Source organism: Pseudorasbora parva, chromosome 2 (assembly GCF_024679245.1).
Source record: "Pseudorasbora parva isolate DD20220531a chromosome 2, ASM2467924v1, whole genome shotgun sequence".
Taxonomy (NCBI): Eukaryota; Metazoa; Chordata; class Actinopteri; order Cypriniformes; family Gobionidae; genus Pseudorasbora; species Pseudorasbora parva.
The window spans coordinates 63,088,067-63,115,767 of NC_090173.1; the positions used below are offsets into that span (position 1 = coordinate 63,088,067).

At 44.7% G+C, this 27,701-nt stretch overlaps 1 protein-coding gene and 16 non-coding genes across 17 annotated transcripts; 16 read left to right on the top strand and 1 right to left on the bottom strand.

Moving 5' to 3' along the window:
* Positions 1-1,322: 1,322 nt before the first annotated feature.
* On the bottom strand, positions 1,323-9,990 carry LOC137049602 (uncharacterized). The gene is made up of 8 exons (XM_067428169.1): positions 9,306-9,990; positions 9,132-9,203; positions 6,266-6,343; positions 6,067-6,171; positions 4,696-5,929; positions 3,473-4,556; positions 3,288-3,360; positions 1,323-3,181 (listed from the first exon to the last, which is right to left on the bottom strand). The coding sequence occupies exons 1-8, from the start codon at positions 9,988-9,990 to the stop codon at positions 2,124-2,126; spliced, it is 4,389 nt and encodes a 1,462-aa protein (XP_067284270.1). The 3' UTR covers positions 1,323-2,123.
* A 2,221-nt stretch (positions 9,991-12,211) lies between these two features.
* trnag-ucc (transfer RNA glycine (anticodon UCC)) lies at positions 12,212-12,283 on the top strand. Its single transcript has one exon. It is a non-coding gene; the product is annotated as a tRNA-Gly (tRNA).
* A 536-nt stretch (positions 12,284-12,819) lies between these two features.
* trnag-ucc (transfer RNA glycine (anticodon UCC)) lies at positions 12,820-12,891 on the top strand. The gene has a single exon. It is a non-coding gene; the product is annotated as a tRNA-Gly (tRNA).
* A 527-nt stretch (positions 12,892-13,418) lies between these two features.
* trnag-ucc (transfer RNA glycine (anticodon UCC)) lies at positions 13,419-13,490 on the top strand. Its single transcript has one exon. It is a non-coding gene; the product is annotated as a tRNA-Gly (tRNA).
* A 796-nt stretch (positions 13,491-14,286) lies between these two features.
* Positions 14,287-14,358, top strand: trnag-ucc (transfer RNA glycine (anticodon UCC)). Its single transcript has one exon. It is a non-coding gene; the product is annotated as a tRNA-Gly (tRNA).
* Positions 14,359-15,493: 1,135 nt separating this feature from the next.
* Positions 15,494-15,565, top strand: trnag-ucc (transfer RNA glycine (anticodon UCC)). The gene has a single exon. It is a non-coding gene; the product is annotated as a tRNA-Gly (tRNA).
* Positions 15,566-16,101: 536 nt separating this feature from the next.
* Positions 16,102-16,173, top strand: trnag-ucc (transfer RNA glycine (anticodon UCC)). The gene has a single exon. It is a non-coding gene; the product is annotated as a tRNA-Gly (tRNA).
* Positions 16,174-17,907: 1,734 nt separating this feature from the next.
* trnag-ucc (transfer RNA glycine (anticodon UCC)) lies at positions 17,908-17,979 on the top strand. Its single transcript has one exon. It is a non-coding gene; the product is annotated as a tRNA-Gly (tRNA).
* A 536-nt stretch (positions 17,980-18,515) lies between these two features.
* On the top strand, positions 18,516-18,587 carry trnag-ucc (transfer RNA glycine (anticodon UCC)). The gene has a single exon. It is a non-coding gene; the product is annotated as a tRNA-Gly (tRNA).
* Positions 18,588-19,722: 1,135 nt separating this feature from the next.
* Positions 19,723-19,794, top strand: trnag-ucc (transfer RNA glycine (anticodon UCC)). The gene has a single exon. It is a non-coding gene; the product is annotated as a tRNA-Gly (tRNA).
* Positions 19,795-21,528: 1,734 nt separating this feature from the next.
* trnag-ucc (transfer RNA glycine (anticodon UCC)) lies at positions 21,529-21,600 on the top strand. Its single transcript has one exon. It is a non-coding gene; the product is annotated as a tRNA-Gly (tRNA).
* A 536-nt stretch (positions 21,601-22,136) lies between these two features.
* On the top strand, positions 22,137-22,208 carry trnag-ucc (transfer RNA glycine (anticodon UCC)). Its single transcript has one exon. It is a non-coding gene; the product is annotated as a tRNA-Gly (tRNA).
* Positions 22,209-22,735: 527 nt separating this feature from the next.
* Positions 22,736-22,807, top strand: trnag-ucc (transfer RNA glycine (anticodon UCC)). Its single transcript has one exon. It is a non-coding gene; the product is annotated as a tRNA-Gly (tRNA).
* A 1,135-nt stretch (positions 22,808-23,942) lies between these two features.
* trnag-ucc (transfer RNA glycine (anticodon UCC)) lies at positions 23,943-24,014 on the top strand. The gene has a single exon. It is a non-coding gene; the product is annotated as a tRNA-Gly (tRNA).
* A 536-nt stretch (positions 24,015-24,550) lies between these two features.
* Positions 24,551-24,622, top strand: trnag-ucc (transfer RNA glycine (anticodon UCC)). Its single transcript has one exon. It is a non-coding gene; the product is annotated as a tRNA-Gly (tRNA).
* Positions 24,623-26,356: 1,734 nt separating this feature from the next.
* Positions 26,357-26,428, top strand: trnag-ucc (transfer RNA glycine (anticodon UCC)). The gene has a single exon. It is a non-coding gene; the product is annotated as a tRNA-Gly (tRNA).
* Positions 26,429-26,955: 527 nt separating this feature from the next.
* Positions 26,956-27,027, top strand: trnag-ucc (transfer RNA glycine (anticodon UCC)). The gene has a single exon. It is a non-coding gene; the product is annotated as a tRNA-Gly (tRNA).
* The last annotated feature ends 674 nt before the right edge of the window (positions 27,028-27,701 follow it).

Sequence of the window (27,701 nt, forward strand, 5' to 3'; positions counted from 1 at the left end):
GGAATGTCACTGAATTAGAGAGCTTGTTTTTCAATGAAGAGATTGGTAGGTCAGGTCCATAGGTTAATGCATTTTTTTCAGTTGCTGGTCCAAACAGACAGAGTTTCAGTTCTTCTGCACACAGTCACTGATAATGTGTTGGGAGCATTGACCGCGTAAGGTGGCGTTCAGCAAACAAGCAAAACGCCTGCGTTGGTGGTATAGTGGTGAGCATAGCTGCCTTCCACGCGAGGGCCAGTCGCGCGTAGGTGTAGAGCGCTGCTAGCCAATAGAAAGCGAGGAAAATCCAGAGAGGCGGGCCAAAAATAGTGCATAAAATTGGAGGTTCGAATCCCGCCTCGACCACAAATAACATTACATTTATTTAAAGTTACTGTTCATATAGATTTGCGTAGCGTATGATAAACATACATAATCAAGTATTGAACAGTTATTATTCTTGTGTAAGGTCTGCATAAGTTTTAGTTACTAACATCTATAATAGTTCAGGTGTTGTCGTTAATATTTTAATAATTAAAATATGATTAATTAAAATGAAGACACCCTACAAAATATTTCACACACTTCACACAATAAATATATTTTGTGTGAAGTGTGAACAAAATTTATACTATAGTATATATAGTATATACATTTTATACATTATTTAAAAATTGCTAAAGAATGCACAACTGATATGTAGTTTAAATTAAATTTACTAAGTGCATTACTATAATTGTTTCTATAGTGTAATATTAACAATTATAGTAACATTATTTATAGTCTAATTGTTTTTAAGATAGATACAAAAATAAGAAGCTATAACAGATGTCTTTGTGTACGATGTGTATCATTATTTGAAAATATAAAACTATTTAAAATGATTAATATACAAATACGGAGTTGTGTTATAGTAGTATATTTTTTTATTATGTGATTGTTTTTACATTTCTTTTTAATGTCCCTAAAATATCGTAAATCATATTAAACTAAGATTTACAAATATAAGTCATTTCCTAAGAGTTTTCTCTAAGGTGTCCAAAATTACATAGCCATTGGTAATTAATGTTTCACATATTTAAATATTTATATTTAAAATGAAAACACCACACAACATTCTTTTTATATATATTTAGTTTATTATATATTAATACTAGGATAATAGAGGATAAATATATATCACAGCATATTAAACAGACATTGTCAACATTTAGAACGAGTAAAATGAATTGCTAAAAGAGAACGTGAATTGAACATTTTTTTCTATAATAAAAATATAATAATAAACATGTTATAGCAAGTACTGAAAATATTGCAAATATCAGAATGTTTAAAACACAAGCAAGATCAAACAAATATTTACAAATGTATCTTTTTACACAAGATAAATAAGTTTAACATTCAAAAGAACAAAGCAAAATGTATGCATTCTACCACAACATTATGTAAATATTAATTGCACTATGTAGATAATGTGGGAAAAAAGACAATTGTATTGAATAAAAAAATAAATTAACACTGGGAATATCTTAACATAACCAAAATAAATAATCAGTCTATGAAATCAAGTTACAGTTTAAACTGAACAAAGGTCTATGGAAGAATAAAAAAGAAACCACTTAGGCTACTTTTCAGTTGAACACAGATGATCCTACTGCCCATGTGCGTGTATACAGTACAGTTATAAATATGATTGTACCAAAAGTAATAAACTAATAAAATTTAAGAACAGTATAACAACATGCTTAATAAATATTATATGCAAACATTTCTTACAGGTGAGATACAAAGTATTTACAATTTCAAAAGATTAAAAGTAGTGCTTTCAATCATCTAAATAATCTGAGTTTTGAAAATGTTTTGAAACAATTGTAAACACATTTTCATTGATAAATAAACAAAAATGGCAAATGAATCAGTAAAAGTTAAGCAGAATTTTTTACATTTTACAATCCTTCAATCCTGGACCAACATGGCATTCTAAAATAAAAGAAAGAAGAAACCCCAGAAAGACAATAAGGCAAGAACAAACCAGTGGTTTCAGCATGTAACAGACATCCATAACAAACAAGACACACAGTTATATTTTTATAATACAACAATTACAATATGTACATATTCAAAGCCAGGAAACATGAGGGCAGTCACTTTCCCTTTTCTGCTGCCCATCTCTTCCTTTCAGCCTCATAAAAAGAAGACTGACAGAACTCTCCCCAAGTCATCTCGTGAGGCATCCCTTCTGTCCGATATAGGGAAAACACTTTGGCAGGACAATAGACATATTTCCCTGCCACACCAGGGAACCCAGTATGTGTGTGTGGACTCTCTGGACCTTGTTTGAGTGGCTTGTGACAGAACCTACAGAGGCGACCAGTGGGGTGCTGCTCCAAGGCCTTTCTCTTTCCCCGCTCCTCCATTACCTGTCTTGCCTCTGCAGAACGCTGCTTTACGGCCTCTAGCTCTCGGTTAAAAAAAGGCAATTCAGCAAAGTCAGCAAATGGCATTCGAGGATTGGTGAGGCCTTCCGCTGCATACAGCTGGTATACCTTTGTCGAGCAGTAAAAGTACTTCACGGTCCCAGACTGATAGAAGAAATGAATGGAGGAGCCATCACCAAGGTAACGTGACTTTGGCTGCCCACAAGCAAGACAGTTCCGTGTCCTCTTTGTGGCAGGCTGCTGTTGCAGTTGCTTTTGCTGCTGCTTCTCCACAAGCTCTTTCACCATTTCTTCAATCTCACCCTTAGTTAGCGGGGACTCCTGGGGCTTATTACTGGGTGGGTTCACTGGGGCAGGTTGGAGGGTTAACACTGGAACACTTACAGTTTCACTGCCTTCTGTAAGGTGATGCCACAGCTGCTGGGTTTCCAGGAGTTTCTCTGGACTGGTGTTCAGGGATGAACTTGTGTTTGTCATCTTGGCCAGGTGTTTCACATAACGGGAGATATGCTGTTTTGTGGTGGGGTGTAAAAGGCTATTGGGATCCCTGGAGGCAGCCTGCACAAGGGCAGCATACTCTGCATCCACCTGGATGAGGAGGTCTTTCTGCCCGTGGTACTTTACCAGAAGGCCATCAATGCAATCCCTCATGGGCTGTGTCCACCGAACATGGTCCAGGACAAAAAGTAGACCGCCTGCCTTGATGGAACCTGTGCGAGCAGCACGTGGAGAGGGAGTAAAGGGCAGTGGTGGTGTTATCTCATCTAAAGGAGAGTGGAAAATAAATCATTTTTACGTTTATCTCTCAAATAGCCGTAGTATTCATATAAATAAGGAATAATAAAGGGATGAGGATGGGAGTTAAATTACCTTTTACATTGGTGGGCTGTCCAGGCTGGATCATTGTTTTTGAGCCAAGAGGAGCCACACCAAAGATGTCATCCTGGAGCATAGGGTAATTAATTTTGGATAAAATCAGTGATTACATAGTTACATTTTGTGTTTTAGTGAGTGAGATTGACAGTGAAATTCCTATATACAACAGTCAAGTTTACCTGAGCAAAGTGTTCCTCCCTGACCTCCTCGGGTGGGTCATCAGGTGGGAAACTCTCACTGAGTGCAGACAGCTCTGAGGACTGACGCTCTCCCTCCCCTGCAACATGTACCTTTTGGGACTTGTGCTTGTCCCAGTCCAGGGGTACAGGACGACAACCAGGCTCCAGATACTGCAGTCCAAACCTTTCTCTGGTGTCTGTCTGTGAGACAAGTAAAGCAGGGTACTTGGCTTGACCCGTCACCACGTCTGAAAGCTTGTTTAGTTCCATGATCAGCACTGGATCAAAAACTGCAGGCAGCTTCACTTCAGGCTGCTTCAGGTCCACAAGGCGCTGGAAATTCCAACGAGCCACTCCAATCATGCCCTGCGCCTGGAAAAGTTCTGTGGATACCTGAGTGCCGGTGACCCATCTTGCCTGATGGAAATGGAACCCCTCCTGCTGAGAGGTGCCTCTCACAGGGATCCAAACCGGTACAGCTGCTGCCTCTCCCTTCACATGGTTCAGCTGGACCGTTCCACCATGCCTATAGAGGATCCCCTCCGCAACCTCTGGGTCACTCAGGCAGCCTCTGAGGATGTGGACTCTCTGAATCCTCCACACCTTCAACATTGATGGTTTGAACAGTGGCACACCATCAGGATCACATTCTAAAAAAAATCTTTGCAGAACGCTCTCCACTCTCTCCAGCAGCTCTGTGGGGTGTGGGACCCTGGTGCGGCAGTGCTCCCTGATGTGCTGCTTTGTTGGATTTGCAGGCACTATCCCACAGAAGACATACGCCTGCTTCAGTCTCTGTAGGTCCGTCTGGTCCACAACACTGAAAGCTGCTGACAGAAACTTACAGAAAGCACTGTGCAGTGGATGGTGCTCTGACACACACTCTCTGGAGAATCGCCGCATGCAGTGGAACAAGTCCAGCTTGATGTTGATGTCGCTGTTGTATTCTGCGCGGGAGGAACAGGTGTTGATTATATGCCCAGAGGTTGCCACAGTCACTATAGCCTCAGTGGTCGACCAAGAATCCCAAAGGAGGTGCTCCTGTGGCTCAGGGTTTGGGATCCTGAAGGCAGCACAGCAATCTCTGTTTTAAACACAAAGAGAAGTATATTTAAAATATTAAACATTAAAATACATATGATACATGTATTTGTTATACTATATTGTGTTTATGTTACACATATAATATAGGTGGGAAGTAAAATGTGATGGCTGGTTCTTACCTGTCAACCCACTGGTAGTTGGCTTTTGGCAGTCCAGCAAAAATGTAGCGACGAGACAGCCCCTCATACATTGGCTGCAGGGATTTGTCACTTTCAGACTGCAGCATCACCCAGGACAAGATCATCCAGTTTTCATTCATGACGGCATAGGATGACATAGTACCTGATGCAAGCACAACCTTCCGGGCCAGCTTGCGGGTATGGTCAGCCCTTAATACTTGTCCAAACGTGCCTTGGAGGAGCAGATTGAGTGTGCTCTCTTGCCTATGGTACTCCTGAATGAGGCAGTCAACCAAGTAGTGGGGTGAGACTGTTACTCCGCACCAGCCGACCACATCACTATACCCACCAAATGGAGCAGGAGTGTTTGTTGCTCTTAGTGCTCCTGTGATGGTCTGCTGACCATAAAGTCCACTGTCTCCATCCAGCACATTTTTAACAGTGGACAGGTAAGCCAGGTGTGCACGCTCATACCTGAGGTGGAGAGCCTCATTCAACTGATTAGCCATATCGTTGGGAGACTTTGCTGTGCGCCGCAACTCATCCATCACAGTCTTACATATGGCCTTCTTGTGGGTTAGAAAAGCTGGCAAAATGTTGCAGAAACGACTTGGCAGCATGTCCATCCATTGGGGTTTGTCTGCAAACCAGTACTTTTTACAAACTTTACAGCTGAGCCGAGAGGCAAGTATGTAGTATTGGCTGTTCGTACCAATAATGACACGGGGTCGTCCAACACCTGACGAGACAACGTGGGGATTCGGACAGCCGTACAGGCATGGCAGAGTGTAGTTGTTGCGGACTCTTTCCATAATGCTGTGCTCTGGTTTCCAAATGAAGAATGGATGAAGTTGAAAGTATTTTGGTGATGGGAGCTCATAGATAGCATCAATAAGCTCAGGCTGAGGTGGGTAACGCCACAAGGAGATCATGTTCATTGGATGTCTCACCGGTCTAGATCCTGGCCACAGTCCCAAGTCTTCCATTTCAGTTTTCATCCAGATTCTCTGCTGGTGAGAGCAGTGCCATCGGCTCACATCCTGGTCATAGCTTGGCAATGGTGGAACAGCATGCTTCTCCTCCAACTTAGTAGGGTACCCAGCAGAGGCTGCAGGCAGTGCTGTGGGAGGAGTAGAGGCACCAGGGAGTCCAGAGAAAGCCTCGCCAACAGCTGAAGGGGAACGTGAGGGAGGAGTAGAGGCTGTAGACTGTGCAGAGGTAACTGGGAGGAGGGCTACAGGACGACAAGGATGACATTAGTCATAGATGAGCATTACATTTGTTAAATATGTAAAATCTGTTTTAAATTTGATAAAATTATGTTACAAGTAAAAGTTATACAAGTAAAATTATGTTACATTAAGTCCTTACATTGACAGAACACGGTTTCTTGCCCTGGTCTCAAAGGTACTGTGGTCTTGATTGTAGATAACCCCAGTTTAAGCAACTCTGAAGGTACTGGCAAAGGAACCCTCACTGGAGTGAAGGGAATTGGGGAAAAAACATAACTCTGATCAGAAACAGGCATATCCTTACAGCAGTCGACATGTGTACACGTCCATGTACCAACCTGGCCGTGGAGAGGCAGTTGCACTATATTCTTTAGTCCGGTCTGGTTTTGTTGGTGTTGCTGGTGGTTTACGCCTCCCTAACACAGAAAAATGTAATTTAATTCTAATACCCTGTAGTTCTGTCCCTTAGTAAATGTGTTAATAAGTAGTAATGCAAATACATGCAAACCCATAGAACACTTGACTTCAGTACTATTTTTAGGGGAGAGCGGGGCACAACCTAACGCTTTTTGACTGTCTCAGTTTGTGTAAATCCACTTGGGGTTCAGAGTATTAACTGAGATGAAAAATGAATTTAATTAAGACATTTACTTTTGCTATAGTTAAATAAATGTTCAGTGAAATCTTCCAAAGATTTTTTTTTAATTTTGGTGCTTTTCTCTAAATAATGTTGATATGGCAACTAGTAAATACACTAAGTTTCGTCATCCTGGCATGTGTGGAAAGTGTTAAAACGTATGTGTTACAACTAACCCAGCGTTAGGTTGTGCCCTGCGCTCTACTAATATTAGGGGTGTGGTATGTTAGTGGGTCTACATTGCATGAGTAGTCTACAACTTCATGTATCAAATGGGATGCGCCATTCTAGTCCAAATTAAAAATATATTTGTACTTTTGCTGTACTTCTGCATTTTGGACATGTGTTTCTTTTACTCTGTAGAACATGTACATACCAAACCTTTAAGTATAGCATGCAAAACAAGAACTCTGTACTTACCCTCAACGATGAGATACAAATGCCTTCAATGTTAGTAGAACAATTGAACACAAGAATTAGAACAGGCCTGAACGTGGCCTAACCAACAAACAGCAAAAAATAAATGTAGAATAGATAATCCTGATTCATGTCAGAATTATCCTTAGTATGCAGCAGGAATAAGACCTTTGACCACTGGGACTCCAACAATGTCTGAACCTAAAAGCACAGTGAAGATAATTTAACTTTCAAGCATTAATAACATAAACAGACAAAATTACATATGTACACCTTTACTGTTAGTTTTTTAAGGCTTGTTTTGTCAAAACACTATACACACCTCACACAATCAACACACACAAGTAGCAGAACACCTCAGTTCTTTTGCAAAATGAAACAATAATTTAACGAAACCCAATTTTGACACTGTATGGTTCATACATTCTGATTCTGTTTGATTCATTTACACACTGCTGTTCTCAATCTTAAGCACTTGTAAAATTTACTTTTCTAATGATATAATCTGGGTTTGATATTTTTCAGAGATATTGTTTGAGTAAAGTATATGAATATATTGACCAAACAGTACACACAAGACCAGTACTGTCTATTGATGAAACAATTTATCTCTACCCCTCTCATACCCCTCTCTACCCTTTCATACCCCTCTCATACCCCTCTCTACCCCTTTCATACCCCTCTCATACCCCTCTCTACCCCTTTCATACCCCTCTCATACCCCTCTCTACCCCTCTCATACCCCTCTCTACCCCTTTCATACCCCTCTCATACCCCTCTCTACCCCTTTCATACCCCTCTCTACCCCTCTCATACCCCTCTCTACCCCTCTCATACCCCTCTCATACCCCTCTCTACCCCTCTCATACCCCTCTCATACCCCTCTCATACCCCTCTCTACCCCTCTCATACCCCTCTCTACCCCTTTCATACCCCTCTCTACCCCTCTCATACCCCTCTCTACCCCTCTCATACCCCTCTCTACCCCTCTCATACCCCTCTCTACCCCTTTCATACCCCTCTCTACCCCTCTCATACCCCTCTCTACCCCTTTCATACCCCTCTCTACCCCTTTCATACCCCTCATACCCCTCTCTACCCCTTTCATACCCCTCTCTACCCCTCTCATACCCCTTTCATACCCCTCTCTACCCCTCTCTACCCCTTTCATACCCCTCTCATACCCCTCTCTACCCCTCTCATACCCCTCTCTACCCCTCTCATACCCCTCTCTACCCCTTTCATACCCCTCTCTACCCCTCTCATACCCCTCTCATACCCCTCTCTACCCCTCTCATACCCCTCTCTACCCCTTTCATACCCCTCTCTACCCCTCTCATACCCCTCTCTACCCCTTTCATACCCCTCTCTACCCCTTTCATACCCCTCTCATACCCCTCTCTACCCCTTTCATACCCCTCTCATACCCCTCTCTACCACTCTCATACCCCTCTCTACCCCTCTCATATTGTAAACTGGAATGCACAGCACAGAAACAATGTAACATCCCAAACATTTACCATCTTGAATAATGCTGGATAAAAATGCAATTATGTTTCATGGGAAAAAATCCAGTTTGATAGAGGGCTGAAGTGTGTGTGTGTGTGTGTGTGTGTGTGTGTGTGTGTGTGTGTGTGTGTGTGTGTGTGTGTGTGTGTGTGTGTGTGTGTGTGTGTGTGTGTGTGTGTAAGCATATATGTGGTTCTCACTCAGTTGACCTGGAAGTTTCGATGAATATGTGGGTAGCATCATCCTTCCGGATTCTTCACCTTCCTCCATGTCTATTAAAAAAGAACAAATCAAAGATTATTCAGTGAAAAGTGACTGAGCATTAAGCTATTTTACACCAATACCCTGAGTTTACATTCAAACGGGTGTACATTTAAAAAAAAAAATACATTTAGAAAAAAATTGATAAAGCAACCATTATAAATACCATGTGTGTGTGTGCGCGCTTGTTTGTGTGATTTATGGGGACACAAATTTGTATAATGACATGGGTATTACATTGGTATAAAAACATAAAAGTGGTTTATGAGGACATTTCATATGTGCGCGTAAATCAAATAGCTTTAAAAACATACTAAACAATGTTTTATTAAAAATGTAAAAATGCAGAATGTGTTTGTGTGTGTGAGTGATTTTCTTACTCAATTGGCCTTGGATTTTGGATGGGGATATAGAAAGCATCATTCTCTCCAATTCTTCATCATCCTCCATTTCTGTGAAACAAAGCAAAAAAGCAAAAAAGCAAATCATATGTCATCCCACATTTACATATTTCAGTTTTGACCTAATATATACTCAACTGTACTGTAACAAACCTGGAGGATGAGAGGCAGATGCTGCAAGTTCCACTGAAACACTCTGAAGCTTGGTCTTTTTCTGAGTGAGGTACTGCTGCAGCCGATACATTTTGCTGCCTGGAACACACCGTTTCTGGAGGATGAATGCAGCATATCCATCTGCTCTGCTCTCCCAAACCTCCCTCCAAGTCCTGTCTGCATTAACCCCAAAGCCAACCACGTTATCATCTTCATTCCTCACAGGTGGTGCCACTGATCTTCCAGCTAAATACTTTTTGAGGTCCTCGATTTCCTGGAAGCTTCTACTGAACTCAAGGAATGAAAGTAGGCTCTCCTTCTTGGGACCCTCCGGTTTAAACTGTCCGGCTCTCTCCTCCTCCTCAACCGTCTTAGTCAGGAATAGTGTATAGCCTACATCATTCTCTAGCAGCCACCGGAATGACTTGCCTTTGTACTTTCCAAACTGAAGCACAAACTCTCCCATCACCTCCTGTCTGTCTGACACATCTCCTCCTCTCATGAAGACAACAGAGCGGGCATTCTCCTTGACCTTGTCTTCCCTTTGAGGGGCTGATTTGTCCTGGAGATTGGGGTTGTCTTTGATCCTCTTGGCTTCATCTGAGGGATCTTGTCTCAGATATCCAGTTGGTCCTTTCCTGAAGCACACTTTGATCTTGCCTGGGAAGATCACTTTCGACTTCATCTTGCTGTGCTGTACACAAAGAGCTGATTAGTGTTTATTCGTCTGTTGCATTAACACACCGTATTAATTAATACACTTCTATTCTGAATACATTATTAAGAATTATTTCTTAATAAATAAAACAACATTTAAATGTACCAGTTTATTCTAAAAACAAATTAATAAATGAAAATAAATCTATTTATTTTGTAAAATTCTTTGTGTTTAGTTATTTCTTAATAAAATGTTATTCATTTATTATACCATTAAATTGCACACACATATTTTTGTAATTAAAATGCAATATATGTGTGAGTTATATTTATTACATTCAAATTTTTAAAAATACAATACCCGTCAAGTTAGAAAATAGTAAGATTATTTGAAAATACATTTTTACAGTAGTCTCTTCTGTTCACCAAGGATAAAATAGAACATACAATACAAAAATACAAAACATTTACAATTTAAAATAACTTTTTCTATTTTAATATATTTTAAAAGGCAATTTATTACTGTGATGCAAAGCTGAATCTATCATCGTCACATGATCCTTCACAAATCCTTCTGATATGTATTATTATCAGTGTTGAAAACAGTTGTGTAAAAAATAAATCTGATTATTTAATCAATAGAATTTTTAAAAGAACAGCTTTTATTGAAATATAAAGCTTTTGAAACATTATAAATGCTGTCACTTGATCAGCATCCTTGCTGAATAAACGTATTAATGTATTTAAGTTCTTACAAAAGCTTTATTTCAGATAAATACTGTTCTTTTGAACTTTCTATTCATAAAAGAATCCTAAAATGTTTCTTGATTAAATCATCTGAGAATGATTAGTGAAGGATCATGTGACACTGACTGGAGTAATCATGATAAATTCAGCTTTGATCGCAGGAATAAATACAAAATGTATATATATTAAAATATAAAAGTCATTTTATATTTCAAAAATGTTTTTTTTTTTTTGTGGTATTTTCATAACATAAATGATGTGTAGAAGAGACTTCTTTAAACACATAAAACATTTTACATTCTCAAACTTTTGGCTGGTAAAATAACAGTGTAACTTATATGTTAACCGTGCAGTATGAGGTGACGTTAGCACGTTAGATCATAACGTTACCGCACTGTAAATTAAAATACTTTTATATACATAAAATCAATGAAAAAACAATCCCATTTGCAAACAAAGATACTCTAATACAATAACAGGTGTATGTTCGTCGAGGAGTTTAGTTTACTATTTTCTAACGGGACAAACCATTCAACACAATTAACATAGGCTAACGTTACAGTTAACGTTAAACATAATACGATAATATACATGCAAATTAATGGCAGAAATATATAAGCAATAAAGTACATGTAGTCACCTGAGGTAAAATCTGTCTGAATGTAGCTTAGGCAGTATTTGGTGGACAAAACAAGTTTGCTGACGGTAAATAAATATCTCTCCGATCGTAAAACGGGTCTCCCCTCCTCCACTGCGAATGATTGACAGATGACAAGATGACACTGCGCTTCTTTTAAATTCCGCGCCACGGAAACGGCGAAACAGCGCCATGAAATCTACCTGCGGTCAAATATATATTGCATCCGTAGTGTTAAGCACTACCATGGAGAATGAATGGGAAAAGTTAAGGGAAGTTAAGCTTAACCATTTTCGGCTCCCGAGCAGTTGACCCGGGTTCGATTCCCGGCCAACGCAATGCTTTTGCTCAAAAATGTCGCCCGGGGCCCCTGGCCAGCTCTTTGTGTCACTTGTAAATGGAGCAATAACTTTTGAATGGGTCTTTGGGCAGCAGTAAAGGACTAGACCTCCCCGTCGGGGAATCGAACCCCGGTCTTCCGCGTGACAGGCGGAGATACTGTCCACTATACTAACGAGGAGTTGCAGAAGGGTGGCGTCGCACCCGATCAGCGCAACTGCTGCTCACCGCAAACATCCTTCCCATTTGCAGGTACGGCCTCATGAGTCATATCGCTTCAAAGAAGCCAACAGAACATCTATTATATAAATAAATATGAAGTGTCTGTATAAATTGTGGAATGTCACTGAATTAGAGAGCTTGTTTTTCAATGAAGAGATTGGTAGGTAGAGTCCATAGGTTAATGCATTTTTTTCAGTTGCGAGTCCAAACAGACAGAGTTTCAGTTCCTCTGCACACAGTCGCTGAAAATGTGTTGGGAGCATTGACCGCCTAAGGTGGCGTTCAGCAAACAAGCAAAATGCCTGCGTTGGTGGTATAGTGGTCAGCATAGCTGCCTTCCAAGCAGTTGACCCGGGTTCGATTCCCGGCCAACGCAATACTTTTGCTCAAAAATGTCTCCCGGGACCCTGGCCAACTCTTTGTGTCACTTGTAGCTGGAGCAATAACTTTTGAAAGGGTCTTTGGGCAGCAGTAAAGAATTAGACCTCCCCGTCGGGGAATCGAACCCCGGTCTTCCGCGTGACAGGCGGAGATACTGTCCACTATACTAACGAGGAGTTGCGGAAGGCTGGCGTCGCACCCGATCAGCGCAACTGCTGCTCGCCGCAAACAGGCTTCCCATTTGCAGGTACGGCTTCATGAGTCATATCGCTTCACAGAAGCAAAGAGAAGCCAACAGAACATGTAATATATAATTAAATATAAAGTGTCTGTATAAATTGAGGAATGTCACTGAATTAGAGAGCTTGTTTTTCAATGAAGAGATTGGTAGGTCAGGTCCATAGGTTAATGCATTTTTTTCAGTTGCTGGTCCAAACAGACAGAGTTTCAGTTCTTCTGCAAACAGTCACTGATAATGTGTTGGGAGCATTGACCGCGTAAGGTGGCGTTCAGCAAACAAGCAAAACGCCTGCGTTGGTGGTATAGTGGTGAGCATAGCTGCCTTCCAAGCAGTTGACCCGGGTTCGATTCCCGGCCAACGCAATTCTTTTGCTCAAAACTGGCGCCCGGGGCCCCTGGCCAGCTCTTTGTGTCACTTGTAAATGGAGCAATAACTTTTGAATGGGTCTTTGGGCAGCAGTAAAGGACTAGACCTCCCCATCGGGGAATCGAACCCCGGTCTTCCGCGTGACAGGCGGAGATACTGTCCACTATACTAACGAGGAGTTGCGGAAGGCTGGCGTCGCACCCGATCAGCGCAACTGCTGCTCGCCGCAAACAGCCTTCCCATTTGCAGGTACGGCCTCATGAGTCATATCGCTTCACAGAAGCCAACAGAACATCTATTATATAAATAAATATGAAGTGTCTGTATAAATTGTGGAATGTCACTGAATTAGAGAGCTTGTTTTTCAATGAAGAGATTGGTAGGTAGAGTCCATAGGTTAATGCATTTTTTTCAGTTGCGAGTCCAAACAGACAGAGTTTCAGTTCCTCTGCACACAGTCGCTGAAAATGTGTTGGGAGCATTGACCGCCTAAGGTGGCGTTCAGCAAACAAGCAAAATGCCTGCGTTGGTGGTATAGTGGTGAGCATAGCTGCCTTCCAAGCAGTTGACCCGGGTTCGATTCCCGGCCAACGCAATACTTTTGCTCAAAAATGTCTCCCGGGACCCTGGCCAACTCTTTGTGTCACTTGTAGCTGGAGCAATAACTTTTGAAAGGGAATTTGGGCAGCAGGGCAAACAGACAGAGTTTCAGTTCCTCTGCACACAGTCGCTGATAATGTGTTGGGAGCATTGACCGCTTAAGGTGGCGTTCAGCAAACAAGCAAAATGCCTGCGTTGGTGGTATAGTGGTGAGCATAGCTGCCTTCCAAGCAGTTGACCCCGGTTCGATTCCCGACCAACGCAATTCTTTTGCTCAAAACTGTCGCCCGGGGCCCCTGGCCAGCTCGTTGTGTCACTTGTAAATGGAGCAATAACTTTTGAATGGGTCTTTGGGCAGCAGTAAAGGACTAGACCTCCCCGTCGGGGAATCGAACCCCGGTCTTCCGCGTGACAGGCGGAGATACTGTCCACTATACTAACGAGGAGTTGCAGAAGGCTGGCGTCGCACCCGATCAGCGCAACTGCTGCTCGCTGCAAACATCCTTCCCATTTGCAGGTACGGCCTCATGAGTCATATCGCTTCAAAGAAGCCAACAGAACATCTATTATATAAATAAATATGAAGTGTCTGTATAAATTGTGGAATGTCACTGAATTAGAGAGCTTGTTTTTCAATGAAGAGATTGGTAGGTAGAGTCCATAGGTTAATGCATTTTTTTCAGTTGCGAGTCCAAACAGACAGAGTTTCAGTTCCTCTGCACACAGTCGCTGAAAATGTGTTGGGAGCATTGACCGCCTAAGGTGGCGTTCAGCAAACAAGCAAAATGCCTGCGTTGGTGGTATAGTGGTGAGCATAGCTGCCTTCCAAGCAGTTGACCCGGGTTCGATTCCCGGCCAACGCAATACTTTTGCTCAAAAATGTCTCCCGGGACCCTGGCCAGCTCTTTGTGTCACTTGTAGCTGGAGCAATAACTTTTGAATGGGTCTTTGGGCAGCAGTAAAGAATTAGACCTCCCCGTCGGGGAATCGAACCCCGGTCTTCCGCGTGACAGGCGGAGATACTGTCCACTATACTAACGAGGAGTTGCGGAAGGCTGGCGTCGCACCCAATCAGCGCAACTGCTGCTCGCCGCAAACAGGCTTCCCATTTGCAGGTACGGCCTCATGAGTCATATCGCTTCACAGAAGCAAAGAGAAGCCAACAGAACATGTAAAATATAATTAAATATAAAGTGTCTGTATAAATTGAGGAATGTCACTGAATTAGAGAGCTTGTTTTTCAATGAAGAGATTGGTAGGTCAGGTCCATAGGTTAATGCATTTTTTTCAGTTGCTGGTCCAAACAGACAGAGTTTCAGTTCCTCTGCACACAGTCACTGATAATGTGTTGGGAGCATTGACCGCGTAAGGTGGCGTTCAGCAAACAGGCAAAATGCCTGCGTTGGTGGTATAGTGGTGAGCATAGCTGCCTTCCAAGCAGTTGACCCGGGTTCAATACCCGGCCAACGCAATTCTTTTGCTCAAAACTGTCGCCCGGGGCCCCTGGCCAGCTCTTTGTGTCACTTGTAAATGAAGCAATAACTTTTGAATGGGTCTTTGGGCAGCAGTAAAGGACTAGACCTCCCCGTCGGGGGAATCGAACCCCGGTCTTACGCGTGACAGGCGGAGATACTGTCCACTATACTAACGAGGAGTTGCAGAAGGCTGGCGTCGCACCCGATCAGCGCAACTGCTGCTCGCCGCAAACATCCTTCCCATTTGCAGGTACGGCCTCATGAGTCATATCGCTTCAAAGAAGCCAACAGAACATCTATTATATAAATAAATATGAAGTGTCTGTATAAATTGTGGAATGTCACTGAATTAGAGAGCTTGTTTTTCAATGAAGAGATTGGTAGGTAGAGTCCATATGTTAATGTATTTTTTTCAGTTGCGAGTCCAAACAGACAGAGTTTCAGTTCCTCTGCACACAGTCGCTGAAAATGTGTTGGGAGCATTGACGCCTAAGGTGGCGTTCAGCAAACAAGCAAAATGCCTGCGTTGGTGGTATAGTGGTGAGCATAGCTGCCTTCCAAGCAGTTGACCCGGGTTCGATTCCCGGCCAACGCAATACTTTTGCTCAAAAATGTCTCCCGGGACCCTGGCCAACTCTTTGTGTCACTTGTAGCTGGAGCAATAACTTTTGAAAGGGTCTTTGGGCAGCAGTAAAGAATTAGACCTCCCCGTCGGGGAATCGAACCCCGGTCTTCCGCGTGACAGGCGGAGATACTGTCCACTATACTAACGAGGAGTTGCGGAAGGCTGGCGTCGCACCCGATCAGCGCAACTGCTGCTCGCCGCAAACAGGCTTCCCATTTGCAGGTACGGCCTCATGAGTCATATCGCTTCACAGAAGCAAAGAGAAGCCAACAGAACATGTAATATATAATTAAATATAAAGTGTCTGTATAAATTGAGGAATGTCACTGAATTAGAGAGCTTGTTTTTCAATGAAGAGATTGGTAGGTCAGGTCCATAGGTTAATGCATTTTTTTCAGTTGCTGGTCCAAACAGACAGAGTTTCAGTTCTTCTGCACACAGTCACTGATAATGTGTTGGGAGCATTGACCGCGTAAGGTGGCGTTCAGCAAACAAGCAAAACGCCTGCGTTGGTGGTATAGTGGTGAGCATAGCTGCCTTCCAAGCAGTTGACCCGGGTTCGATTCCCGGCCAACGCAATTCTTTTGCTCAAAAATGTCGCCCGGGGCCCCTGGCCAGCTCTTTGTGTCACTTGTAAATGGAGCAATAACTTTTGAATGGGTCTTTGGGCAGCAGTAAAGGACTAGACCTCCCCGTCGGGGAATCGAACCCCGGTCTTCCGCGTGACAGGCGGAGATACTGTCCACTATACTAACGAGGAGTTGCAGAAGGCTGGCGTCGCACCCGATCAGCGCAACTGCTGCTCACCGCAAACATCCTTCCCATTTGCAGGTACGGCCTCATGAGTCATATCGCTTCAAAGAAGCCAACAGAACATCTATTATATAAATAAATATGAAGTGTCTGTATAAATTGTGGAATGTCACTGAATTAGAGAGCTTGTTTTTCAATGAAGAGATTGGTAGGTAGAGTCCATAGGTTAATGCATTTTTTTCAGTTGCGAGTCCAAACAGACAGAGTTTCAGTTCCTCTGCACACAGTCGCTGAAAATGTGTTGGGAGCATTGACCGCGTAAGGTGGCGTTCAGCAAACAAGCAAAATGCCTGCGTTGGTGGTATAGTGGTGAGCATAGCTGCCTTCCAAGCAGTTGACCCGGGTTTGATTCCCGGCCAACGCAATTCTTTTGCTCAAAAATGTCTCCCGGGGCCCTGGCTAACTCTTTGTGTCACTTGTAGCTGGAGCAATAACTTTTGAATGGGTCTTTGGGCAGCAGTAAAGAATTAAACCTCCCCGTCGGGGAATCGAACCCCGGTCTTCCGCGTGACAGGCGGAGATACTGTCCACTATACTAACGAGGAGTTGCGGAAGGCTGGCGTCGCACCCAATCAGCGCAACTGCTGCTCGCCGCAAACAGGCTTCCCATTTGCAGGTACGGCCTCATGAGTCATATCGCTTCACAGAAGCAAAGAGAAGCCAACAGAACATGTAAAATATAATTAAATATAAAGTGTCTGTATAAATTGAGGAATGTCACTGAATTAGAGAGCTTGTTTTTCAATGAAGAGATTGGTAGGTCAGGTCCATAGGTTAATGCATTTTTTTCAGTTGCTGGTCCAAACAGACAGAGTTTCAGTTCCTCTGCACACAGTCACTGATAATGTGTTGGGAGCATTGACCGCGTAAGGTGGCGTTCAGCAAACAAGCAAAATGCCTGCGTTGGTGGTATAGTGGTGAGCATAGCTGCCTTCCAAGCAGTTAACCTGGGTTCGATTCCCGGCCAACGCAATTCTTTTGCTCAAAAATGTCGCCCGGGGCCCCTGGCCAGCTCTTTGTGTCACTTGTAAATGGAGCAATAACTTTTGAATGGGTCTTTGGGCAGCAGTAAAGGACTAGACCTCCCCGTCGGGGAATCGAACCCCGGTCTTCCGCGTGACAGGCGGAGATACTGTCCACTATACTAACGAGGAGTTGCGGAAGGCTGGCGTCGCACCCGATCAGCGCAACTGCTGCTCGCCGCAAACAGCCTTCCCATTTGCAGGTACGGCCTCATGAGTCATATCGCTTCACAGAAGCCAACAGAACATCTATTATATAAATAAATATGAAGTGTCTGTATAAATTGTGGAATGTCACTGAATTAGAGAGCTTGTTTTTCAATGAAGAGATTGGTAGGTCAGGTCCATAGGTTAATGCATTTTTTTCAGTTGCTGGTCCAAACAGACAGAGTTTCAGTTCTTCTGCACACAGTCACTGATAATGTGTTGGGAGCATTGACCGCTTAAGGTGGCGTTCAGCAAACAAGCAAAATGCCTGCGTTGGTGGTATAGTGGTGAGCATAGCTGCCTTCCAAGCAGTTGACCCGGGTTCGATTCCCGGCCAACGCAATACTTTTGCTCAAAAATGTCTCCCGGGACCCTGGCCAACTCTTTGTGTCACTTGTAGCTGGAGCAATAACTTTTGAAAGGGTCTTTGGGCAGCAGTAAAGAATTAGACCTCCCCGTCGGGGAATCGAACCCCGGTCTTACGCGTGACAGGCGGAGATACTGTCCACTATACTAACGAGGAGTTGCGGAAGGCTGGCGTCGCACCCGATCAGCGCAACTGCTGCTCGCCGCAAACAGGCTTCCCATTTGCAGGTACGGCCTCATGAGTCATATCGCTTCACAGAAGCAAAGAGAAGCCAACAGAACATGTAATATATAATTAAATATAAAGTGTCTGTATAAATTGAGGAATGTCACTGAATTAGAGAGCTTGTTTTTCAATGAAGAGATTGGTAGGTCAGGTCCATAGGTTAATGCATTTTTTTCAGTTGCTGGTCCAAACAGACAGAGTTTCAGTTCTTCTGCACACAGTCACTGATAATGTGTTGGGAGCATTGACCGCGTACGGTGGCGTTCAGCAAACAAGCAAAACGCCTGCGTTGGTGGTATAGTGGTGAGCATAGCTGCCTTCCAAGCAGTTGACCCGGGTTCGATTCCCGGCCAACGCAATTCTTTTGCTCAAAAATGTCGCCCGGGGCCCCTGGCCAGCTCTTTGTGTCACTTGTAAATGGAGCAATAACTTTTGAATGGGTCTTTGGGCAGCAGTAAAGGACTAGACCTCCCCGTCGGGGAATCGAACCCCGGTCTTCCGCGTGACAGGCGGAGATACTGTCCACTATACTAACGAGGAGTTGCAGAAGGCTGGCGTCGCACCCGATCAGCGCAACTGCTGCTCACCGCAAACATCCTTTTCATTTGCAGGTACGGCCTCATGAGTCATATCGCTTCAAAGAAGCCAACAGAACATCTATTATATAAATAAATATGAAGTGTCTGTATAAATTGTGGAATGTCACTGAATTAGAGAGCTTGTTTTTCAATGAAGAGATTGGTAGGTAGAGTCCATAGGTTAATGCATTTTTTTCAGTTGCGAGTCCAAACAGACAGAGTTTCAGTTCCTCTGCACACAGTCGCTGAAAATGTGTTGGGAGCATTGACCGCGTAAGGTGGCGTTCAGCTAACAAGCAAAATGCCTGCGTTGGTGGTATAGTGGTGAGCATAGCTGCCTTCCAAGCAGTTGACCCGGGTTTGATTCCCGGCCAACGCAATTCTTTTGCTCAAAAATGTCTCCCGGGGCCCTGGCTAACTCTTTGTGTCACTTGTAGCTGGAGCAATAACTTTTGAATGGGTCTTTGGGCAGCAGTAAAGAATTAGACCTCCCCGTCGGGGAATCGAACCCCGGTCTTCCGCGTGACAGGCGGAGATACTGTCCACTATACTAACGAGGAGTTGCGGAAGGCTGGCGTCGCACCCGATCAGCGCAACTGCTGCTCGCCGCAAACAGGCTTCCCATTTGCAGGTACGGCTTCATGAGTCATATCGCTTCACAGAAGCAAAGAGAAGCCAACAGAACATGTAATATATAATTAAATATAAAGTGTCTGTATAAATTGAGGAATGTCACTGAATTAGAGAGCTTGTTTTTCAATGAAGAGATTGGTAGGTCAGGTCCATAGGTTAATGCATTTTTTTCAGTTGCTGGTCCAAACAGACAGAGTTTCAGTTCTTCTGCACACAGTCACTGATAATGTGTTGGGAGCATTGACCGCATAAGGTGGCGTTCAGCAAACAAGCAAAACGCCTGCGTTGGTGGTATAGTGGTGAGCATAGCTGCCTTCCAAGCAGTTGACCCGGGTTCGATTCCCGGCCAACGCAATTCTTTTGCTCAAAACTGTCGCCCGGGGCCCCTGGCCAGCTCTTTGTGTCACTTGTAAATGGAGCAATAACTTTTGAATGGGTCTTTGGGCAGCAGTAAAGGACTAGACCTCCCCGTCGGGGAATCGAACCCCGGTCTTCCGCGTGACAGGCGGAGATACTGTCCACTATACTAACGAGGAGTTGCAGAAGGGTGGCGTCGCACCCGATCAGCGCAACTGCTGCTCACCGCAAACATCCTTCCCATTTGCAGGTACGGCCTCATGAGTCATATCGCTTCAAAGAAGCCAACAGAACATCTATTATATAAATAAATATGAAGTGTCTGTATAAATTGTGGAATGTCACTGAATTAGAGAGCTTGTTTTTCAATGAAGAGATTGGTAGGTAGAGTCCATAGGTTAATGCATTTTTTTCAGTTGCGAGTCCAAACAGACAGAGTTTCATTTCCTCTGCACACAGTCGCTGAAAATGTGTTGGGAGCATTGACCGCCTAAGGTGGCGTTCAGCAAACAAGCAAAATGCCTGCGTTGGTGGTATAGTGGTGAGCATAGCTGCCTTCCAAGCAGTTGACCCGGGTTAGATTCCCGGCCAACGCAATACTTTTGCTCAAAAATGTCTCCCGGGACCCTGGCCAACTCTTTGTGTCACTTGTAGCTGGAGCAATAACTTTTGAATGGGTCTTTGGGCAGCAGTAAAGAATTAGACCTCCCCGTCGGGGAATCGAACCCCGGTCTTCCGCATGACAGGCGGAGATACTGTCCACTATACTAACGAGGAGTTGCGGAAGGCTGGCGTCGCACCCGATCAGCGCAACTGCTGCTCGCCGCAAACAGGCTTCCCATTTGCAGGTACGGCCTCATGAGTCATATCGCTTCACAGAAGCAAAGAGAAGCCAACAGAACATGTAAAATATAATTAAATATAAAGTGTCTGTATAAATTGAGGAATGTCACTGAATTAAAGAGCTTGTTTTTCAATGAAGAGATTGGTAGGTCAGGTCCATAGGTTAATGCATTTTTTTCAGTTGCGAGTCCAAACAGACAGAGTTTCAGTTCCTCTGCACACAGTCACTGATAATGTGTTGGGAGCATTGACCGCGTAAGGTGGCGTTCAGCAAACAAGCAAAATGCCTGCGTTGGTGGTATAGTGGTGAGCATAGCTGCCTTCCAAGCAGTTGACCCGGGTTTGATTCCCGGCCAACGCAATTCTTTTGCTCAAAACTGTCGCCCGGGGCCCCTGGCCAGCTCTTTGTGTCACTTGTAAATGGAGCAATAACTTTTGAATGGGTCTTTGGGCAGCAGTAAAGGACTAGACCTCCCCGTCGGGGAATCGAACCCCGGTTTTCCGCGTGACAGGCGGAGATACTGTCCACTATACTAACGAGGAGTTGCAGAAGACTGGCGTCGCACCCGATCAGCGCAACTGCTGCTCGCCGCAAACATCCTTCCCATTTGCAGGTACGGCCTCATGAGTCATATCGCTTCAAAGAAGCCAACAGAACATCTATTATATAAATAAATATGAAGTGTCTGTATAAATTGTGGAATGTCACTGAATTAGAGAGCTTGTTTTTCAATGAAGAGATTGGTAGGTAGAGTCCATAGGTTAATGCATTTTTTTCAGTTGCGAGTCCAAACAGACAGAGTTTCAGTTCCTCTGCACACAGTCGCTGAAAATGTGTTGGGAGCATTGACCGCCTAAGGTGGCGTTCAGCAAACAAGCAAAATGCCTGCGTTGGTGGTATAGTGGTCAGCATAGCTGCCTTCCAAGCAGTTGACCCGGGTTCGATTCCCGGCCAACGCAATACTTTTGCTCAAAAATGTCTCCCGGGACCCTGGCCAACTCTTTGTGTCACTTGTAGCTGGAGCAATAACTTTTGAAAGGGTCTTTGGGCAGCAGTAAAGAATTAGACCTCCCCGTCGGGGAATCGAACCCCGGTCTTCCGCGTGACAGGCGGAGATACTGTCCACTATACTAACGAGGAGTTGCGGAAGGCTGGCGTCGCACCCGATCAGCGCAACTGCTGCTCGCCGCAAACAGGCTTCCCATTTGCAGGTACGGCTTCATGAGTCATATCGCTTCACAGAAGCAAAGAGAAGCCAACAGAACATGTAATATATAATTAAATATAAAGTGTCTGTATAAATTGAGGAATGTCACTGAATTAGAGAGCTTGTTTTTCAATGAAGAGATTGGTAGGTCAGGTCCATAGGTTAATGCATTTTTTTCAGTTGCTGGTCCAAACAGACAGAGTTTCAGTTCTTCTGCACACAGTCACTGATAATGTGTTGGGAGTATTGACCGCGTAAGGTGGCGTTCAGCAAACAAGCAAAACGCCTGCGTTGGTGGTATAGTGGTGAGCATAGCTGCCTTCCAAGCAGTTGACCCGGGTTCGATTCCCGGCCAACGCAATTCTTTTGCTCAAAACTGTCGCCCGGGGCCCCTGGCCAGCTCTTTGTGTCACTTGTAAATGGAGCAATAACTTTTGAATGGGTCTTTGGGCAGCAGTAAAGGACTAGACCTCCCCGTCGGGGAATCGAACCCCGGTCTTCCGCGTGACAGGCGGAGATACTGTCCACTATACTAACGAGGAGTTGCAGAAGGGTGGCGTCGCACCCGATCAGCGCAACTGCTGCTCACCGCAAACATCCTTCCCATTTGCAGGTACGGCCTCATGAGTCATATCGCTTCAAAGAAGCCAACAGAACATCTATTATATAAATAAATATGAAGTGTCTGTATAAATTGTGGAATGTCACTGAATTAGAGAGCTTGTTTTTCAATGAAGAGATTGGTAGGTAGAGTCCATAGGTTAATGCATTTTTTTTAGTTGCGAGTCCAAACAGACAGAGTTTCAGTTCCTCTGCACACAGTCGCTGAAAATGTGTTGGGAGCATTGACCGCCTAAGGTGGCGTTCAGCAAACAAGCAAAATGCCTGCGTTGGTGGTATAGTGGTGAGCATAGCTGCCTTCCAAGCAGTTGACCCGGGTTCGATTCCCGGCCAACGCAATACTTTTGCTCAAAAATGTCTCCCGGGACCCTGGCCAACTCTTTGTGTCACTTGTAGCTGGAGCAATAACTTTTGAAAGGGTCTTTGGGCAGCAGTAAAGAATTAGACCTCCCCGTCGGGGAATCGAACCCCGGTCTTCCGCGTGACAGGCGGAGATACTGTCCACTATACTAACGAGGAGTTGCGGAAGGCTGGCGTCGCACCCGATCAGCGCAACTGCTGCTCGCCGCAAACAGGCTTCCCATTTGCAGGTACGGCTTCATGAGTCATATCGCTTCACAGAAGCAAAGAGAAGCCAACAGAACATGTAATATATAATTAAATATAAAGTGTCTGTATAAATTGAGGAATGTCACTGAATTAGAGAGCTTGTTTTTCAATGAAGAGATTGGTAGGTCAGGTCCATAGGTTAATGCATTTTTTTCAGTTGCTGGTCCAAACAGACAGAGTTTCAGTTCTTCTGCACACAGTCACTGATAATGTGTTGGGAGCATTGACCGCGTAAGGTGGCGTTCAGCAAACAAGCAAAACGCCTGCGTTGGTGGTATAGTGCTGAGCATAGCTGCCTTCCAAGCAGTTGACCCGGGTTCGATTCCCGGCCAACGCAATTCTTTTGCTCAAAACTGTCGCCCGGGGCCCCTGGCCAGCTCTTTGTGTCACTTGTAAATGGAGCAATAACTTTTGAATGGGTCTTTGGGCAGCAGTAAAGGACTAGACCTCCCCGTCGGGGAATCGAACCCCGGTCTTCCGCGTGACAGGCGGAGATACTGTCCACTATACTAACGAGGAGTTGCAGAAGGGTGGCGTCGCACCCGATCAGCGCAACTGCTGCTCACCGCAAACATCCTTCCCATTTGCAGGTACGGCCTCATGAGTCATATCGCTTCAAAGAAGCCAACAGAACATCTATTATATAAATAAATATGAAGTGTCTGTATAAATTGTGGAATGTCACTGAATTAGAGAGCTTGTTTTTCAATGAAGAGATTGGTAGGTAGAGTCCATAGGTTAATGCATTTTTTTCAGTTGCGAGTCCAAACAGACAGAGTTTCAGTTCCTCTGCACACAGTCGCTGAAAATGTGTTGGGAGCATTGACCGCCTAAGGTGGCGTTCAGCAAACAAGCAAAATGCCTGCGTTGGTGGTATAGTGGTGAGCATAGCTGCCTTCCAAGCAGTTGACCCGGGTTCGATTCCCGGCCAACGCAATACTTTTGCTCAAAAATGTCTCCCGGGACCCTGGCCAACTCTTTGTGTCACTTGTAGCTGGAGCAATAACTTTTGAAAGGGTCTTTGGGCAGCAGTAAAGAATTAGACCTCCCCGTCGGGGAATCGAACCCCGGTCTTCCGCGTGACAGGCGGAGATACTGTCCACTATACTAACGAGGAGTTGCGGAAGGCTGACGTCGCACCCGATCAGCGCAACTGCTGCTCGCCGCAAACAGGCTTCCCATTTGCAGGTACGGCTTCATGAGTCATATCGCTTCACAGAAGCAAAGAGAAGCCAACAGAACATGTAATATATAATTAAATATAAAGTGTCTGTATAAATTGAGGAATGTCACTGAATTAGAGAGCTTGTTTTTCAATGAAGAGATTGGTAGGTCAGGTCCATAGGTTAATGCATTTTTTTCAGTTGCTGGTCCAAACAGACAGAGTTTCAGTTCTTCTGCACACAGTCACTGATAATGTGTTGGGAGCATTGACCGCGTAAGGTGGAGTTCAGCAAACAAGCAAAACGCCTGCGTTGGTGGTATAGTGGTGAGCATAGCTGCCTTCCAAGCAGTTGACCCGGGTTCGATTCCCGGCCAACGCAATTCTTTTGCTCAAAACTGTCGCCCGGGGCCCCTGGCCAGCTCTTTGTGTCACTTGTAAATGGAGCAATAACTTTTGAATGGGTCTTTGGGCAGCAGTAAAGGACTAGACCTCCCCGTCGGGGAATCGAACCCCGGTCTTCCGCGTGACAGGCGGAGATACTGTCCACTATACTAACGAGGAGTTGCGGAAGGCTGGCGTCGCACCCGATCAGCGCAACTGCTGCTCGCCGCAAACAGCTTTCCCATTTGCAGGTACGGCCTCATGAGTCATATCGCTTCACAGAAGCCAACAGAACATCTATTATATAAATAAATATGAAGTGTCTGTATAAATTGTGGAATGTCACTGAATTAGAGAGCTTGTTTTTCAATGAAGAGATTGGTAGGTAGAGTCCATAGGTTAATGCATTTTTTTCAGTTGCGAGTCCAAACAGACAGAGTTTCAGTTCCTCTGCACACAGTCGCTGATAATGTGTTGGGAGCATTGACCGCTTAAGGTGGCGTTCAGCAAACAAGCAAAATGCCTGCGTTGGTGGTATAGTGGTGAGCATAGCTGCCTTCCAAGCAGTTGACCCCGGTTCGATTCCCGACCAACGCAATTCTTTTGCTCAAAACTGTCGCCCGGGGCCCCTGGCCAGCTCGTTGTGTCACTTGTAAATGGAGCAATAACTTTTGAATGGGTCTTTGGGCAGCAGTAAAGGACTAGACCTCCCCGTCGGGGAATCGAACCCCGGTCTTCCGCGTGACAGGCGGAGATACTGTCCACTATACTAACGAGGAGTTGCAGAAGGCTGGCGTCGCACCCGATCAGCGCAACTGCTGCTCGCTGCAAACATCCTTCCCATTTGCAGGTACGGCCTCATGAGTCATATCGCTTCAAAGAAGCCAACAGAACATCTATTATATAAATAAATATGAAGTGTCTGTATAAATTGTGGAATGTCACTGAATTAGAGAGCTTGTTTTTCAATGAAGAGATTGGTAGGTAGAGTCCATAGGTTAATGCATTTTTTTCAGTTGCGAGTCCAAACAGACAGAGTTTCAGTTCCTCTGCACACAGTCGCTGAAAATGTGTTGGGAACATTGACCGCCTAAGGTGGCGTTCAGCAAACAAGCAAAATGCCTGCGTTGGTGGTATACTGGTGAGCATAGCTGCCTTCCAAGCAGTTGACCCGGGTTCGATTCCCGGCCAACGCAATACTTTTGCTCAAAAATGTCTCCCGGGACCCTGGCCAACTCTTTGTGTCACTTGTAGCTGGAGCAATAACTTTTGAATGGGTCTTTGGGCAGCAGTAAAGAATTAGACCTCCCCGTCGGGGAATCGAACCCCGGTCTTCCGCGTGACAGGCGGAGATACTGTCCACTATACTAACGAGGAGTTGCGGAAGGCTGGCGTCGCACCCGATCAGCGCAACTGCTGCTCGCCGCAAACAGGCTTCCCATTTGCAGGTACGGCTTCATGAGTCATATCGCTTCACAGAAGCAAAGAGAAGCCAACAGAACATGTAATATATAATTAAATATAAAGTGTCTGTATAAATTGAGGAATGTCACTGAATTAGAGAGCTTGTTTTTCAATGAAGAGATTGGTAGGTCAGGTCCATAGGTTAATGCATTTTTTTCAGTTGCTGGTCCAAACAGACAGAGTTTCAGTTCTTCTGCACACAGTCACTGATAATGTGTTGGGAGCATTGACCGCGTAAGGTGGCGTTCAGCAAACAAGCAAAACGCCTGCGTTGGTGGTATAGTGGTGAGCATAGCTGCCTTCCAAGCAGTTGACCCGGGTTCGATTCCCGGCCAACGCAATTCTTTTGCTCAAAACTGTCGCCCGGGGCCCCTGGTCAGCTCTTTGTGTCACTTGTAAATGGTGCAATAACTTTTGAATGGGTCTTTGGGCAGCAGTAAAGGACTAGACCTCCCCGTCGGGGAATCGAACCCCGGTCTTCCGCGTGACAGGCGGAGATACTGTCCACTATACTAACGAGGAGTTGCAGAAGGGTGGCGTCGCACCCGATCAGCGCAACTGCTGCTCACCGCAAACATCCTTCCCATTTGCAGGTACGGCCTCATGAGTCATATCGCTTCAAAGAAGCCAACAGAACATCTATTATATAAATAAATATGAATTGTCTGTATAAATTGTGGAATGTCACTGAATTAGAGAGCTTGTTTTTCAATGAAGAGATTGGTAGGTAGAGTCCATAGGTTAATGCATTTTTTTCAGTTGCGAGTCCAAACAGACAGAGTTTCAGTTCCTCTGCACACAGTCGCTGAAAATGTGTTGGGAGCATTGACCGCCTAAGGTGGCGTTCAGCAAACAAGCAAAATGCCTGCGTTGGTGGTATAGTGGTGAGCATAGCTGCCTTCCAAGCAGTTGACCCGGGTTCGATTCCCGGCCAACGCAATACTTTTGCTCAAAAATGTCTCCCGGGACCCTGGCCAACTCTTTGTGTCACTTGTAGCTGGAGCAATAACTTTTGAAAGGGTCTTTGGGCAGCAGTAAAGAATTAGACCTCCCCGTCGGGGAATCGAACCCCGGTCTTCCGCGTGACAGGCGGAGATACTGTCCACTATACTAACGAGGAGTTGCGGAAGGCTGGCGTCGCACCCGATCAGCGCAACTGCTGCTCGCCGCAAACAGGCTTCCCATTTGCAGGTACGGCTTCATGAGTCATATCGCTTCACAGAAGCAAAGAGAAGCCAACAGAACATGTAATATATAATTAAATATAAAGTGTCTGTATAAATTGAGGAATGTCACTGAATTAGAGAGCTTGTTTTTCAATGAAGAGATTGGTAGGTCAGGTCCATAGGTTAATGCATTTTTTTCAGTTGCTGGTCCAAACAGACAGAGTTTCAGTTCCTCTGCACACAGTCACTGATAATGTGTTGGGAGCATTGACCGCGTAAGGTGGCGTTCAGCAAACAAGCAAAATGCCTGCGTTGGTGGTATAGTGGTGAGCATAGCTGCCTTCCAAGCAGTTGACCCGGGTTTGATTCCCGGCCAACGCAATTCTTTTGCTCAAAAATGTCGCCCGGGGCCCCTGGCCAGCTCTTTGTGTCACTTGTAAATGGAGC